Source organism: Tupaia chinensis, unplaced genomic scaffold (genome assembly GCF_000334495.1).
Source record: "Tupaia chinensis unplaced genomic scaffold, TupChi_1.0 Scaffold000252_1, whole genome shotgun sequence".
Lineage (NCBI taxonomy): Eukaryota > Metazoa > Chordata > Mammalia > Scandentia > Tupaiidae > Tupaia > Tupaia belangeri.
Genome location: NW_006159732.1, coordinates 4,008,652 through 4,027,045, shown reverse-complemented (window position 1 = coordinate 4,027,045; position 18,394 = coordinate 4,008,652). Strand labels below are relative to the sequence as shown.

Here is an 18,394-nt window from a genome sequence, read left to right as displayed (position 1 = left end):
TCGCCACATATTTTAAATTAGTTTACGTTGAAGTATAAACTCACATCACTTTTCATCAGTATAAATTTGTTCATTTTTAGATTTTAAAAATTTGCTATCCAATAGCATTTTTCAGAGGAACTGAAGATGTTAAAAATATTTGGGAACCAACTCCAAAGTCTAGCGGTTAAGGGTAGTTAGACACTACATGCCCCTCCATCACCCACTCTCATGGTTAAAGTCCTAGTCACAGAAGCTTAAAAAACAGTGGGTGGTGTGTACTTGTGGGCCCAAAATTCTGACAGGATGGAGAAATGGAGAAGGGACTGCAGCATGTAGTCGACCGCAGTTTGCGTCCCGGAGCCGGTGGCTTAGAACTCACGCCGGGCACGTGTGAGTGCGTGCCCAAGATCCCAAGAGGAGAAAGGAGGAGAAGGGATTGCAGCATGGCCATCCCCCCTGGGGGGTGATTTCTCGCTTTCTGTCTCTATGTCTCTCTCTGTCTGGCGAGCGCACACACCCTAGAGCAAAAACTTGAAAAAAAAAAAAAAAATTAAAAAAAAAAAAACAACCTAGGTGTGTGTGCCCTAAATCCTAAGAGGAGAATGAAAAAGAAGGATTGTAGGCATGAGCATTACCCCAGGAGGCAACTTCTCACTTTCTCTCTCACTATTTTTCTCTGATGAGCACACATGCCTTATGACAAACACCTTAAAAATATTTTTTAATTAAAAAAAAAATATATATATATATACATTTTTTTGTTTTCATCTAAGAGACATGTAAGTGTTCTTAGACTACAAATACATCCTATCAATATTGTTTTTAATTAAAAAAAATTCTAGATTAACAGAACTGGGGAGAAAGGATAAAATTGGGCTCCCAAGTAACATGGCCTTTGGCTATGAAGAAATCCATTTGGAGAGGAAATTGAAGAAAAAGAATAAACACCTTCATTCTCAGTTCAATTAGATTAGCTTTGATCTGTTTGATTTCATTTGTTTTTGCTACTTGGCATCTGCAGGATGTCCAAAATGCTAACGAGTTTAAAAATTTAAATACTAATGATTAAAGAAAAAAATTCTAAACCAATAGAGGACAAAGACATGGGTTAAATAACCATGATTTAATCTGTCATTTAAGAACTATGTGATGTTAGGCCACTTCTCTGAAACTTTATTTCTTTATTTTAAAAAAGGGACACGAGCTACATAGTAGGTGGTTTTTCAAATTGATTTTAGCCTGTGCTGTAGCCTAATGTAGTTAAGGAAGCCAGATCCCACTTGGCTGATATTGGTTTCAATCCCAGCCATCACTGCATTAAAAAAAAAACATACTGGCGGACCAGCAGATGGCGCAACGATTATGTCGCTGGACTCCCACATGGCTGACCATGGTTCAAGTCCCAGACCCGGCGGCTTGAAATAGGCTGGGCACGTGCATACATGCCCAATATCACAAGAGGAGCATGGAGGAAAAGGGATTGTGGCATGGCCATCCCCTGTGGGTTGATTTCTTGCTTTCTGTCTCTGTTTCTCTGACAGGCACAAGTACCTATAGCAAAAATCTCTCTTAAAAAAAAAAAAAAAACCAAAAACCAATATAAAAAAACTCTCTTAAAAAAAAAAAAAAAACAAAAAACAGTGAGCATGGATGGATGTATGCCTAAAATCCCAACAGGAAAGAGAAATGGAGAAGGAATTATATGTGATAATGCCCATTTGGGAGTGTGCTCACATGTTATCTCTCTGGCAAACACGTGTGGGAACAATTTAAAAAGAACATTATTTTAGTTCTAAGAGATCTAATTTTCAGTTAAGGTATGTCTAACCATATACTATTATCAAAAACTTTCATCAGAGTTAAGAGGAGGATTTAGAAATCACATATAGCAACCCCATTCATTTTGCATTTACAAAATGAATGGGGTATATATATATATATATATATATACACACACACACACACACGGTAGTTCTATTTGTAGATCTTTGAGGGATCTCTATACTGTTCTCTACAGTGGTTAGAGAATCAATTTACATTCCCACCAGCAGTGCAGGAGAGTCCCCCTTTCACCACAGCCCCACCAGCACTTATCGTTTACTGTTTATTTTTAATCTTAGTCATTCTAACTGGGGTTAGGTGGATTTTGATCTTTTTGAATATTTTTCCATATGCTTTTTGGCTGTTAGTATGTCTTCCTTAGAGAGTCGGTTTTTCAGCTCATTTTCTCATCTTTTAAATTGGGTTCATCATTTTGGGGTGGGGGGGAGTAAGCCATTTGAGCTCCCTGTGTATTGTGGCTATCAGTCCCTTATCTGAAGGATACTTTACAAAAATATTCTCCCATTCTGAAGGTTGTCAATTCACACTAATCACTGTTTCTTTTGCTATGCGGAAACTTCTTAATCTGATGTAATCACACTTGTCTATTTTTGGGATTATTGCATGTGCTTTTAAGAAGTCTTTGCCTACCCCAATGTCTCCCTGAGTTTTCCACAAAAGAATTCTTTACACATGTTTTAAGTAGTACTCACACAGGCTACTTACCCATGATCCTTTTTCATTGCTTCTACGATGCACAGCAGTTCAATAATTTGGGCTCTAAGTTCATCAAGGGAATTTTTTTTCCCATCATCTGTTTCTATTTTAGCTTTGACTTCTACCGGAGTTGGGAAAGCAGATGTATTTGCTTTAGAAGCACTTGAAGATGTTGAAAGATACACAGATGGCTGAAAACACAATAAAAATATTTTTCTGATTTGAATTAACTATACATTTAAGTTCAACCTATTTTTACAAGAAGATAATTAAAATAATACTTCAAGATAGAAAGGAAATATTAAAATTCAAAAAAGTTTGATATTCATAACTGGAAAAACCATCAGAATACCAAACAGAAAATTTGCTTTCTCACTAGCGGGTTTTTGTGAGAAATGATAACGGCTCTATTTAAAAAAAAAAAAAAAAGGGAAAAATATGAAATGCATCAGATTTATCCTATGAATGATTTGCCTAAAGCAACATGTGAAAGCAAAATATATCAGCATTATTAAAGTGTTATTTTGATCTTCCATATTATATACTTATCGTTTAGAATAGCCAAAGAGCTAAACTTTAAAGTTATGAAGAATTTAGTAAGTTCACAGAAGGTGTTAAATACATAGCCTGGCACCCCTTTACTGTTTTACTGAAATAACTTGGTATTTAGCAAAATTTTAATAGGCCTATGACAGATAAAACAATCAGATTGAGTATATGTAATACACTGAAAGAGCAACCAAATGCTTTAGAATAAAATTTAAGAATAACTTTGGAGGAAACATGACCATCTTAAATATGTATCAGTTGAGGTAAAAATTATTTTAAATAAAAATGGCAAAGGCTGGGGCTAGCCGTGGCATGGTGGTTAAGACAGAATTCCCACATGGCTGACTGCAATTCAAGTCCCAGACCTGGTGAGTTGAAAAAAATCACACCAGGCATGTGTGCCCAAAATCCCAGGAAGGGAACAGAGAAGAAGGGATTGTGACATGGCCAGCTTCCCAGGGTAGGGGAGGAGGGACTTCTCCCCTTCCCTCTGTCTCCAGAGAGCACATAGCCTATGGGAAAAACCTAGGAAAGAGAAAAGAAAAAAGAAAAGAAAAAAAAGGGCAAATGTTTAGGAAAAAACACTCAACGCCATGTAATACAGACAGAAGAATCCATGTATTCTGTCATTCATTACACTATATAATGAGTACTTAAATATGCTGTCAAACCAAGCTAGGTAAGAAATAAACAAGTGATGGCTTTTAACCTCAAGAGTTTATGTTTAATGGAAAAATAAATGTACAAATCTATGCCTTAGAGAAAATAAAATATTTAAAATTTACATATGACTCATTTAAAATAATGTAATCTCTCAAAAAAAACATCTACAGAAAACAGTGTGACTTAAGTTAAAAACTCAAATTTTTCCACAGGAATTTTATTTCTTAACAGAAAAAAATAACTCTTTTTAAAGGCAGTTTAAATTCCGTAATTTTGATGTTCATAAAGAATTCTAGAATTGGGACCAGCAGTTGATATAATGGCTATGTCGCTGGACTCCTATGTAATCAACCGCAGTTTGAGTCCTGGACCTGGTGGCTTAAACTCACACTGGGCGCATGTCCCCCCTGGGGGGTGGTTTCTCTCTTTCTGTCTCTATCTGTCTCTGTCTTTTGGGCAAGTGTAAGCGCCCTAAAGCAAAAACCTCTCCAAAAAAAAAAAAAAAGAATTCTAGAATTTATACAATTCTTAGACCACAATGCACCTTACCTTTGAAGGGTAGCATGTATCCTTTTTAAATTCAGATGATTTTATGTTGGCACTATCTTCATCTTTGGGTAACTTCAAGATTTTTTCTGGACTCTGAGTTGGCTAAATGATAATTTTTAAAATGAAGAGACAAAATAGACCAAAGAAGAAAAAGATAGTTGGCATTTGGATAACAAACCTATTTTATCACTTTGTTTTCAGCTACTACTCTCCCTAATATTGTAATACTGTTAATATGATTTTACATAATCTCAAGCTAAACAACGCATGTACATATATTTGCAGGCAAAATTAGTTTACCTCTTATCAAGAGAATTTTCCTCACCATAGTGTTTAAGAATTAACATATTAACATTAAAGTACCACCAGTATTCCAGACAACATACAGAAAACATTAAAAGTTATACATTTAGACACTGGGAATAGCTACAAAAATACTGACTAGGTCAGGGGGGGAATTTTTTCTCATTATTTCCTTAAGCAGGTATTAACTGTTCATTCTATTCATTATTGCTGGATGGTTGTATTAAATAGGTTCCCTGTTCCCCTATGACCCTGTGCTCTGTGGTTAATGATCTAATTGTAACTTTTTATTTGTTTCTGAAACTGTCCATTTCCAAGTCCTGATGAAATGAATACATCTATCTCCTTAAATCTCCAATATTAGCATTTGCCACTTGAGTACAACAACTTACCTTTCTGATTTTTAAACTTAGGTAGAGCTATAAATCCTAATTTATCTTTAAATGAACTCTGTGTTAAACCGTCTGATTTTTACACTAAAAAGTGTAACTTACAGAATGTCCACCATTGAAGCGGCCAGGCAATCTCCTTCCAGGCATTTTTGGTCTATTTGCAGTAAGATGTAGCAAGTTTTCTGAGGAAGCTATGTCATCAAAATTTACAACATCTAGAGAATAAAAATAAACATTATCTACTAAAAGATAACTAAGTTTAAACAGCAAAAAAAAAAAAGTTTCTGGTTTTAGAACAAACTATAAATTAAAAAGAGTGTCACTACTTTGAAGGGCTCACAAGTCAACCTTGCTTCTCATATGCATTTGGAAAACAACACTTGCCCTTATTTGAAAATAAAAACAAAACTTTTTTACCTGGTATATAGACTATTAACAACAAAAAGTTTATGCTTCCAATAGAAACCTAGACTCAACAAAAAGTTCTTATCGAAATATAAATCTGTACCATAAACTGTAGTAGTATAAAAAGCTGTCATCTTAAGTTCTTGCTTATTAAAAAAAAACCCTACTGTATTTATTTATTTTTATTAATTATTAGTTTGCTATATGGCATGTGTGCTTGCCAAAGAGAAAAAGAAGAACACTGAGAAATCTCCACCCAGTGGGGGGAAGGCCACACTGCAATCCCATTTCCTCTAGTCTCCATTTGGGGTTTTATGCACATACGCACAAGTGCCTGGTATGTTTTTCAAGTCACCAGGTCTGGGACTCAAACCACGCAAGTTGGCGATGTGGGATTCAGCTGCCTTAACCACTATAAAAGCAGCTGGCTCCAATCTATTTTTTATTAATCAATTATATCAGAAAATTCACATGGGAATTTTCTTTTAGGTTTCAAGTAGTGGACTAATATACAAATTTTAAGGGTTCAACTATATCTGGCATCTTCATACTTATCATTTGCACTTCCCAATGCAAGGTCTGAAAGCATGATTTAACATGCCTTGTGTGTGTGTATATATATATATATATATATACATACGCACAGTATGTTGTAGCTGAGATTCAACTGTTTATAGTTCACTGCACTTCTGCTTAGGCATTACCATGTTTAAAAATCGTAAGATAATTATAAATTAAAGGCAATTCAGACATCAAAAAGACATGTGAACCCTAATCATAAAGTTTAGATACTTCTATAGTCAATGTAACCTTCGTTTAGCCCAGATTCCAAATTAGAGATATTAACTATAGCCACAATGTTCTGTATAGGAGGTATCTTCGATCTAATCTTTCAGGTCTGGATTCATTTCTCACATTACCATTTGCCTCAATGTTTCCAATACTCTGTCAGACATTTAGATGTCCCAACTAAGTGATTTGGTTATTTCTTTCAAAAGTCTTAAAGATGCTCATCGTCACCATCCTAAACAATTTATTCAACTCTCATATTCGAGGTAATATACTTAAAGAATTTAAGGGATGGAAGACTGACAGAAAAAGAGGCATCACTATTTGACAATGCATTTTATAACAACTAGAAATATTTGCTGAATACTGTTAACTTCTTTTAATGGGTTATTTTATGTGTTATCTTATCAAGTCACTAAGCCTCACAACAGACACTCTCATATGCTCAGTTTAATTTTTGCTTTGAGTCTTTAGATAGTTTTAAGTAATTATAAAATATAACAAACCATAGCAAGAAATAAGTAACTTCAATGGAAAATGCATTACATAATATAAAAGAGGACGGATTTAGATAAATATTTAAATATATGTGATTTTATTTGTAAATATCATAAACAATTTTTAAAATGGTATGCTAAAAATGTTATAGTTTGAAAAGTTAAAAACTTCTTTTTACATTGACAAATGTGTATTAACAACCTTAAAAAAAAAAAAACACCTTAAGAAATACAATCCAATCGCTTTGGCCTACAGACATTATTTTCAAATGCATATTTAAGCAACTTGCAGGGAAAAAAAAATAAAACATAAGAGATGAGAAAAATGAAACTGAAAGGGTAAATAAAACATAGATTTACAAAACTGTACACCATGCTCATGTGAAATGCCTTCTTTATGTCCAGTTTTGGGCTATAACACCAAGACAAATACTTTGACTATTCTAAAACACTCTCAGGTTCTCCATTTAAGTCATTAAGTTAGTAAAATGGAACAGTGCACATTTCAGATTCATGATACATAGAAATGCTTTTAAATTTACACAGGATGGTAACAATATACTTAATGCTGCACACATGGCAGAAAAGGCGTGACAACCACTTAACTCTTGAAATTACTTTTGTCATACTGCCAGTCACTTATACTTTTTATATGTTGCTAGGAAGACTGAATTGATTAAAAGTGAAATGTCCAACTTTTAGAGAAAATAATTTTTACAGTTGCCAATTAAAAAAAATTCTCAAGAGAACATTTGAAACTAACTAGAAAAACTTTTTCTAAAATGAAATTTTATTTTATTTTAAAATGGAAAACCAAAAGGGTTAGAATAAATAGACAGACAAACATGTACACTTTCAGTAAAATTACAAAAAAAATCAATGTGCACCACCTATTTATACTGAATATATTATTGTGATTTCTTTCATAAATTGTCATCTTACCAAAATGGAGAAGGGTAGGTTAATTTCCTGACACGTAAGAAGGGAAACATGGCAAACAGGCTAGGAAACAAAATCTGGAAAGAAAAGTCAAGGATAGGAATGTCTAGAAAAAAGACTAAACCAAAAAAATTATTTTACAAAGCAGGAAAAAGGAACAGTTGTAGAATGAATAGAACCATTTCAATGTTCAGCATATAGCTACTACAGGTTATCTAAACTTATATAAAATGTGTATTAGATTTTAGATTTATTCCTCTGCCTTTCAAAAAGAAAATTAATATTACTATTAATTTGAATATATACTAAGCTAGAAATAGAAGCCTTGTTATTACTCACTGAACACCACAGATTGCAAAAGGATGGCTTAATGCTTAAAGAGGCCAGAGTAATAAATCAGTATGTTAACATCTCATAATATAGTTATAATTAAATTAAATCACCTTTCAATCAAGTTTTAGTCTTTAGCACATGACAGTAATTACAATGAAGGACACCATTTTAAATGTATGGCATCAAAGAAAAATGTGCCAAATTTTATTTTATATTAGCTCACTACGAAAAATGACTCAATTCATCATTTATATATATGTATATATGTAAAGAATTAAAAAGTCATTAGTGCCTTATAGGATACTTTCTATAACATCTGATCAGGAAAACTGCTGTTAGAGACTAATTTTTTTAAAAATCCTAGTTTAGATATAGGCTCACTTTTTGTAACATCTATAAAATCTTACTGGAAGAAATGATGACTAAATATTTACAAGGCAATTTAAAAAAATAGGTTAACTAACAAATAAAAAGAGAATTTTTTTATTCACCAATGAATGCTTTCACTTTTCTAACTTTCTTTTAATCCTAGAATTTATCACAGAAAGAAAACCAAAAGATAATACACTATACTCTAAGAACATGTCATCACTGGTCTTTCTAACAATGTATATGGCTCTATCACAACTAAATTTTCTATCTTTCACTTTAAAACTAATTTGAAAATAAGTTTACTTATCAGATAATTTACTATTTTAGAAATGAACTGATTTTTGAAATACCTGAAAATAGAAAATAAATGTAAAACATGGTTCCAAAGAGCTCTTAAATTTGTACCATATAACATAAACATATTAAGATATATATATAGGGGAATTTGTGTCATGGTGTTTAAAAGAAAAAAGAAAACATGATTAAGTATCCTAGAAATGTCTTTCTTATATGTATAGAAGTCAAAATCTAGTCCTAGCTAAAATAGTGGCAAGTTGCCAAAACACTGCTACTCAAAGGCAGAGGTCACAAGGAAGATCTGAGTTCATTTCCCAGACCAAGCTAAAACAGACAGGGCAACTTGGCACGCACCTGTGGGCCTAGCTAGCAGGAAGACCGAGGCAGAAGGATTGCAACACGACAAGACCCTATCAAAAATTAATCTCTTTCTCTCCTATACAACATTTTTTTTAAAGTCAGAGTCTGCACTTGTATATACATATAATTACATATATACACAAATGTTTATGTGTGGCTTTGAAAATAGAAAAATCATACATGAGAATAGAGGACTTTCTATCACTTTATAGAAAAGTTTACTTATTTTATTCATGGTAGTAATGTGCACAAGAGAAGTATGTGCACGAGAGAGAGAGGGACAGAGACAGAGAGAGACAGGCCCCCTCAACCAGGTTTTATCACACCATGAACAACTTGGGCATGCACACGTCAGATGTGTTTCAGGGTCAGTGCTAGGGATGCGAACCCACGGTTAGCTACATGTCTTCTAGCACTGCAGATCAGTAAACTACTGCCTGTGTCACTGAAACTGACCCAGGAATTAATATCCTTCATAGATGAGAAGAGAAACACAATGAGATAGAATTAACAATAGAGGAGAGACAGGAGAAAAAGAATAACATTTATAATAACGTTTTTCACATTTTAAACTTTTTGAAACTTAAGTTTAAGAACTAATTTCACATGTTATGTTCTTTAAAAAGTAAAATCTCAAACTAAGTGAAAAATACAAATTAAACTATGCTTCAATCTAATGTGCACTGTGAGATTGTATTTGGGTCAAAATACATTTTTTAGGGTGACATATAGGAGAGGTAGAGCATTTTGCATCACAAGTATTAGGGACAGGCGATATCTTAATGAAAAAAGGAAACAAGGAGGAGCTTCTGTTGCTGCCAGCAGCTGTGCCCTTGACCTTAGCATGCTTCCTGTGCCTACAGTGCTACTGAGGGATATGATACTTGCTCAGTAGACACTTGGTACTGAACACAAATGTTTACATGTGACTAAAACCAGTGAAGTCATACCTGAGAACAGAATCAGAAATTACTAACATTTTACAGAAAAGTTTACTTATTTTATTTATCAGTTCGATTCCCCAAATGTTTATCTTCTGAACTTTTACATGGGCTAAGTGAGGAGGCCACATTTAGAAATAAGAATTAGGGCTTGGATAACATCTGTTAGCTTTCTGATTTATGTAAATCTCAGCATCTCTAGTTTATTTTCTTCTTTATTTGAAGAAAATAAAATTAAACAAATTATAAGTTTTCTAACCTTACTTACAAACCCTCTTCATCTATTTAAATAAAGAATAACTGCTATGGATATAAAAATGATGCCCAAAATCAAAGTACAAAACAGATCTTTTCTACCACCAAGGGTTTAAATTGTTTTTTAAAAAAACAAGGTCTTCCAAAACTTAGCAGACAATTTTTTTTTTTTTGAGAGGTTTTTGCTATAGGGCATGTGCGCTCGCCAGAAAGACAGAGACAGACAGAGAGACAGAAAGCAAAAAATCACCCCCCGGGGGGGATGGCCATGCCACAATCCCTTCTCTTCTATTCTCCTCTCGGGATATTGGGCACGCACGCACATGCGCCTGGCGTGAGTTTAAGCCACCAGGTCCGCGACTCGAACTGCGGTCAGCTACATGGGAGTCCAGCGACATAGCCATTACACTAACTGCTGGTCCCAAGACAATGCATTTTCTGAAAAAAATTATGCAGGGATTTCAGAACTTTTCTGCAAATACAGACTTGTACTTTTACTCTATTTTTTCACAGGCTTTCAGAAGCCAAATCATATTATTTCTATTAGAAATAAAGCACTAAGCTTTTGATAACTACATATACAAAGTTTTGAAAAGAAAATATTTATCTAAATATTAAAAACTTCCATTACCTTGAAATAAACTATTATTAAACAAAGCAAATGTTTGAGAACGATACATAGTAACAGATAAAACAGATTTAAACTATTACTATTTCAACTCTCAGAGGGCCTCCATTAAAATTTAAATTCTGTCATAAAGATCACAAAAAAATTGTGTAAATACTCAAGTTTTCTTCAACTATTACCTTTTGAAATACACTTCTAGTTATATTTTAAATCAGAAAATAACTGAACTGATATAGTTCTATTAAGTTTAAAAAAAGGATATTTTATAAAACATGAAGGGATTTCTTTTTACTTAAGAGTAAGGTGGATAATTTCATTAGAATTAAACATACTGAATGTATTTCAGAAAATTTCTCTGAAATACATTCAGTATCTCTATTCCCCAAAAATACTAATAAATAAGGGCTTTGTCCAGAGTAGGCAGGATCCAAATAGATAACAAAGAATTTTCAATATTCAAGTCAGAAAACTAAAAAAAAGGCTCCCCTTTTAAGTCAGAGCCTCTTCACTGGCAAAGTGAAAAGAAGGAAAAAAAGTAAGATCATCTGAAAAAACTTAAAATGTAATAGCATCTACCTAACTTGAAGTTTAAATATAAATCTGAATGTTAACACTGATACTAAAAAATATACTGAAACACTAAGAACATCAGAAGCACTTCATGTAAAAAGAATTTGAGGAGTCTTTTGTAAAATACATATGATTATGCACATTTGATGTGTCTACTGACTTTGTTTAGATGCAAAATAGAGAAAAATAGCACCTGCTTCCTAATTATAAAAATTAGAAAGACCATATATGAGAAAGTGATTTTTAAAATGCAGATAACTCAATACAAATGTAAAGCACTATGTGAAATAATAACCATTACTACAAAGTAATGATCGTACGATGCTCCTAACAGACCTTTACTAAGACTTCCCCCATTGCGATTTTCAATTTTAGAACAAGTAAAAAGACGAGAAAGAAGTATCGACTAGACAAATAAAGATGCCTAATGGATTGAAAAACAGTCCTAAAGCTTAGGAATCAAAATTTAGCAAAAGATTCATGAAATCTACTGAGGTATACATTATAGAATTAAAAAAAAAATTTTTTCTCCATATTGGAAACAGTATCGCCAAATTAAAAGGAGAATTTTTTTAAGAGTCTCATTAAACATAATCTAGTGCTGACTTAAAAATCTATATCATCTCATTTTAAAACTAAATATAAAACTGAAATATATTCATGTCTTCTAGGTGGTATGGTCATTCATTCTATTGTGAAAGGATAGAATAATGGATGTATGAGCTTCTAACATCCATTTTAATCCTATGACCAGTATGAAAACTTAACCATTTCAGTCATCTGATAAGAAACCTCTGACCAGTAAGAACCATAAGATTTTGCTCATTCATCTTTTAACTTATTTTTCTTCTTTGACTAACTAAATTGTAAGCAAATTTTCAACACACAAATTGCGTATACAAATCTTATTTAAATAGTTTCTGAAAATGAGATTGACAGCTTTTTTAATGTACCAAACCTTCGCCCAGGCTTACTTACCTGTTTCCTTAGAGCTCCTTATAAATGAATCAAGGTCTACTGATTTTGGTCTAAGTGGCAACTGTTCAGAATCTAACTTTGGTTTCAACATTGGCTCAGTTTCAAATTTTGATGAAATGGTAGAAACTTCCCCATTAATCCTGAAAAGAGAAAAATAAACACATGCAAAAAACATTTCTAGATGAAAAATGATTTTTAAAAACTGTGATTTAATGACATTAAAGAATTTATATCTTAATAGCGATCACTTTCTGGCCTATAAAACTATTTCCATAAATGTAAACTACTGATCGTGATAAAGTCAGAAAAGTAAAAACAGTTTAATGAGTATATTCTCCTATCATGAATATAAAATTAACATTTCACAGATAATTATTCTAGTCTATAGAGAAAATACAGAAAACTAATGCTTTAAAAATTACATTGAGATTTTAAAAATCAACAGTCATTTAGGTGCAAGGTGAGTAAATCAATGAGCTTACTTAAATTCTGTGATGGGGGCCAAACAGTGGTGCAGAGGAAAAATGCTATACTCTGCAATGCTGACCCACATGGAAAGGTCCCCAGTTCTGTCCTCCCTGAGTACTTTACAGGCTTTTAGAATGGCTAGACTAGCCAGGAATGTGTGTGCCCATGATCTGGGTCTGGCTGAAGCTGGGGTTCGATTGCAGCATCAAGAATCTTTTGAGGATGCTGTCTCTCTCTCTCTCTCTCTCTCTCAAGAAGTAATAAGTAAACTTTTAAAAATAAATAAAATTAGATAAAACTTACTTGGCTACAGGAGGTGGTGGAGGAACTGGTTTTTCAGGTCGCTTTGGGTACACACTTCCTAAAGATCTCAATAAATTATTGGCTTTGGTGGGTGGAGTAGGTTTCTTGGGTGGGACTTGTGGAGCTGCTGGTTTAGAAGGTTTCTGTTCAAGCACTGATTTTTCATCTGATAATTTTAAAATATTTAACAAAATTTTAACAATCAGAACTGTTTAATTTGTTTATATTTATTATTAGTATCAGGCTAAAAAGTATGAAAAAGACATAAACATTAACTTTTATTCTTTACATTTGTGTATGTGTACGTTGCTTGTATTTATTTTACAATTATACTTTAATCACATGAGCCTAAATAACTAAAATTTAAATATCTTAATTTTAATGTAAGTCAAATGATCTAGCTTATTCTTGCTGGTGGTGCCTGTGTGTCCTGTTAAAATAGCTTGCTGATTCAAAGACACAAAGATAAAGAGGAACATCATAAAAACTAAATTAAAATAAGACATTATCTGGGTGCGAAAAGTGTTAAAATTCATACATAGTTTTTTTTTATAATACACATTTTCCATGAAATTTATGAAGACCTCCCTCATACTTGCATATGCTACCTTCTAGAAAAACATTTTTACCTGTGACATTTAAAGCCACAAACCATGTAGAACTGACTTTATACATTTTACTGAGTCACTGGAAGTTTTTTCTTTTCAAAAATGTGGCATGAGTTTCCTGACTTCCCCATATGAAGTAGGATTCGGGGCCAGCAGGTGGTGTAATGGTTAAGGCACTGGATTCCCGCATGGCCAACCTTGGTTCAAGTCCCAGACTCGGTGGCTTGAAACATGTTGGGCTTATGTGCCTAAAATCCTGAAAGGAGAATGGAGGAAAAGAGACTGAGGCATGATGCTATCACCTTTGAGGATGATTTCTCTCTCTCTCTCTCTCTCTCTCTCTCTCTCTCTCTCTCTCCAGTGGGCACATGCACCCTTCAGCAAAAAATCTCTCTTAAAAGTAAAAGAGGTAGGATTCAAGTGTCAGTTGGCATCACATACTGAAAACAAATGTTCTTTTCCACTGCTCTACCATGCAGCTTCGGTCATAAGGCAAACACGGAGTAATGTATTTCTAAATTCAAATGTGTGCAGTGTGAGGTAAAGGTTAAGATTTTATTCCTTACGTATTAGGTCACTGAGAAAGTCATGACATATTTTTCTGGATTCTTTTTTAATATACAAAAATGTGTAATGACTTTCCTGAAAATTCAATAGGTAAGAATTAATAAACAGGGGAAACAGCAGTTAGCATAATGGCTATGTCGCTGGACTCACATGTAGTCGACCGCAGTTCTCCTCCTGGACCCAGTGGCTTAAAACTCACACTGGGCGCGTGTGCGTGCGTGCCCAAGATCCCGAGAGGAGAATAGAGGAGAAGGGATTGCGGCGTGGCCATCCCCCTTGGGGGGTGATTTCTCGCTTTCTGTCTCTCCCTGCCTGTCTGGCGAGCGCACGCACCCTATAGCAAAAAACCTCTCCAAAAAAAGAATTAATGAACAGTATTTACTGCATCTTTTCTCCAATGTTATTATTGTAACAGTATAAATCACATGCCCATAATTAAATGTCTCAAATTCTACTAAGGCTTTTTTCTCTATTGCCTACTTTACTTGCTATTAATATAGCTAGACTAGGGAACTAGCAGATGGTACGAGGTTAAGGTGGCTGGATCCCAAATAGCTGACTGCAATGCAACATGGCCTCCCATATGGCCATCTGCGTGGTTAGAGTACGGGACCCCGCAGTTTCAAAATGACACTAGGCACATGTGAGTGTGTGCCCAAATTCCTGAGAGGAGAATGAGGAACAGGGCATGACCATTCCCCCCACCCCCCGGAGGTCATTTCTCACTCTCCCTCTCTCTTTCTCCAACAAGTGCTCATGCCCTATGATAGAAACTAAAAATTATTTTATCTATATGTTAACAGTTGAAACACAATTGACGATGTGGGATCCAGCTATGTTAACCTCCATGCCACATGTTGGTCCCTGCTTTTAATCACTTTTATTAATCACTTTTAGACCACCTTTTAAATGTAAATCATTTTATCTTCAAATATGGTTTCCGTTCCAATCTTTTTTTTTTTTTTGGAGAGGTTTTTGCTATAGGGCACGTGTGCCTGCCAGACAGACAGAGAGAGACAGAAAGCAAGAAATCACCCTCCCAGGGGGGATGGCCATGCTGCAATCCCTTCTCCTCCATTCTTGGGCACGCACGCACACACACACACCCAGAATGAGTTTAAGCCACCAGGTCCGGGACTCAAACCACGGTCGACTACATGGGAGTCCAGCAACATAGCCATTACTCTAACTGCTGGTCCCCCTCATTCCAGTCTTTTTCCCTTCCATCTGGATCTCCAATTATATGTTAATCCTTTTCACTGTATTCTATATATCTTAAGGGCTTTTCTATCATTTTTCATGCTTTTTTCCATGCTTCACTTCTTATTTTTTAAATACATACACATATATATTAACATTAATGAGTATGCATATGTACATACATGTATCTGCACATGCAAATAAAATTCATTTACATTTACATTTATTTATACCAATGTTTACATTTATATGGTTTGTAGTTCTGCCAAACTTATCAACTCCATCTTTTTATTACTTTTTTAAAAGAACTATTTAATTTTATTATAATTATCATTATTTTAATTTGAAATACGGCACGCACATTCGCCAGACAGTGAGAGAGAGAGAGGGAGAGAAAGAAAGAGAGAAAACAAACTGCTAGGTTCAGGACTCAAATCACAGTCGGCCATGCAGGAGTCCAACACCTTAACCACCATGCCACCTGCTGGACCCCATCTTTTTTAATGCTTTCACTATAGACACTTTGAAAGTCTGTAGCTGGTATCTACCATATATGAATCCCCTGAGGGACAAGTTTCTTTGTCTGTTGCTGCCATTTGTTTCTAGTCATGTGTCAAATGCCCAATATGCCTGATTTTTACTGAATGAGTACAGGACACAGACATTTACATGAAAAGCACACAAAGATCATTTAAAGCTCTAAATATGTCATCTTTTCCAGGGAATATTTATTTTCACTGTGCGTCAGCTAAAATAGAGGCAATAAAAATACCACAAAATCCACTCAAGGATTGAGATGATTAAAATTTTTACTTCAGTGTTCTATAAAGTTAGGTCTACTTCCATTTCACATTTGCTAGCATAGTGAGTCCCTTTCATAACTAATTCAAAGCTTAGGAGTTTAGTCACTAGGATACTTCTTTTTTCATGGGGCTGAAACTCCAATTTTTATCTCTTTGAACTCAAAAGTCTATTGAAAGTTCTTTTCGTAGTCTCAGCTACCACTTTCAGAATTGGCACATGTCTCAAAAGGAAATACAGGCTTTAATGCCAGGCTTACTTTACCAGGCTCCCCTCATGTCCTCAACTGTGACCTGAAACTCCTCATTCCCTGATAGCTTTTGGCAGGCAGACATACACATGCACATACGTATGTTTCTCCTCCAGCATATACAATCCTAGTTACTCTCAAGATGTGGTCCTCATTTGTCACTGCCAGAAAAATCCCCTACTTTCAACTTTAATTTACATCTACTCCCTTGGCTTTTATGATGCTGCTTTCTGATTATTCTATCTGTCCTATGCCCACTCCTTGTCTTCTTTAAGAGTTCCAGTTCATCTAACAACTTCTTAAATGTGAATATTCTAAGACTTGCTAAGCTCTTCTCCCATTCTCACTGTAAGCAATCATCTTAGAGAACTTTACCATACCCATAAACTAAATTCCTAACTTTCAGGAAAGCATCTTTCAAAAACACACTTAATGCAAACTCAGCAAAGGATAATCTCATGTTTCTTATTTCATATCAAAATCTAAACTCATACATATTTTCTCCCCCCCAAAAAATTTGAATTCCATACTTCCTATCATTTCTCTATCCTCACAACCATTAGGATCCAATTAATCAATGAGACTAGATAATGAAGAATCTACATCAACTAATGTCCTTTGTTATCATAGAGCCCAAACATAGTCATACTGAATATCTTCAGTATACAATATAACTGATTTACCCATTTCCCTCCTACCTTTCACGTGACTACACCAATCCAATCAGTACATGGCATTCTTCTTATAAATCTATTGGTCTAGAAATAAACATGTACCCAAAGTTGCTCAAAAAAACTGAAAATAACTGAAATTCCACAGTTAGGGATATATTTTTCTCTTTCTTATCAAATGGACAAGAAATTAGGTTACCCTGATTATCACTGTCAGCATTCTTGTATATAAAAAAAATGAAATGATCCTTTGCTAAAAATTTTCTCTTTGCCCTCAAAATACTTCCATTATTTCCTTCCTTCCTCCCTCCCTCCTTTTTCTTTCTTCCTTTCCTTTCCTTTTCTTATTTTTTTTTCTTTTCTTTGAAATTTAATACAGGGCACATGAGGTCCCCTGAGAGATACAGGGATAGAAGGAGGAGGGGTGGACAAAACACGCCTGAGGGGAACGGCCATCTGCAATCCCTTCTCCTCCACTCTCCTCTCAGCATCTTGGGCATGCACATACACAACCTGGCATGTTTTTCAAGTCACGGAGTCTGGGACTTGAACTATGCAGTCAGGCATGTGGGATACAGCCACCTCAATCACAACACTGGCTGGCCCTCAACTTCCTCTTACCTATACAACTTTCCACCATCTGTATCTATCAAAATCTCAGAAAAACAAATATGAACATGTCATATTCTGGAATCCTTTGAATTTAAAAGAATTCCATCAAATTATACATCTGTTATACTGAGTACCCATATATTATATGTCTATTGTACAAGGCAACCAGAGAGCCAATGGCAAGTAAGGCTCAGATAGACAAACTTTTGCCCTCATATAGTTTAGTCAAGTGTGGGAAAGAGACAATTTACAATTAAAAAAAAAAAAAAAACTAATAGATGACAGATAATAATAGGAAAAATCTGCTTTAAGACAGAGCAGTACCGGGAACCAGCAGTTAGCGTAATGGCTATGTCGCTGGACTCCCACGTAGTCGACCGCGGTTCGTGTCCCGGACCCGGTGGCTTAAAACTCACGCCGGGCGCGTGTGTGTGCGTGCCCAAGATCCCGAGAGGAGAATGGAGGAGAAGGGATTGCGGCGTGACCATCCCCCCTGGGGGGTGATTTCTCGCTTTCTGTCTCTCTGTCTCTCTCTGTCTGTCTGGCGAGCGCACGCGCCCTACAGTGAAAATCT

The 18,394-nt window shown here is 34.8% G+C and overlaps 1 protein-coding gene across 1 annotated transcript in view; it reads right to left on the bottom strand.

Annotated features, from left to right (window-relative positions):
* The window catches only part of CD2AP (CD2 associated protein), a 179,328-nt gene that overhangs the window by 11,433 nt on the left and 149,501 nt on the right, over nucleotides 1-18,394 (bottom strand). The window contains exons 27-31 of the mRNA XM_014588009.2: nucleotides 13,112-13,277; nucleotides 12,341-12,480; nucleotides 5,079-5,191; nucleotides 4,282-4,383; nucleotides 2,530-2,711 (exon numbers count right to left, since the gene is read on the bottom strand). Coding sequence (XP_014443495.1) covers nucleotides 2,530-2,711; nucleotides 4,282-4,383; nucleotides 5,079-5,191; nucleotides 12,341-12,480; nucleotides 13,112-13,277 — 703 coding nt within the window. The remainder of the gene's footprint in view (nucleotides 1-2,529; nucleotides 2,712-4,281; nucleotides 4,384-5,078; nucleotides 5,192-12,340; nucleotides 12,481-13,111; nucleotides 13,278-18,394) is intronic.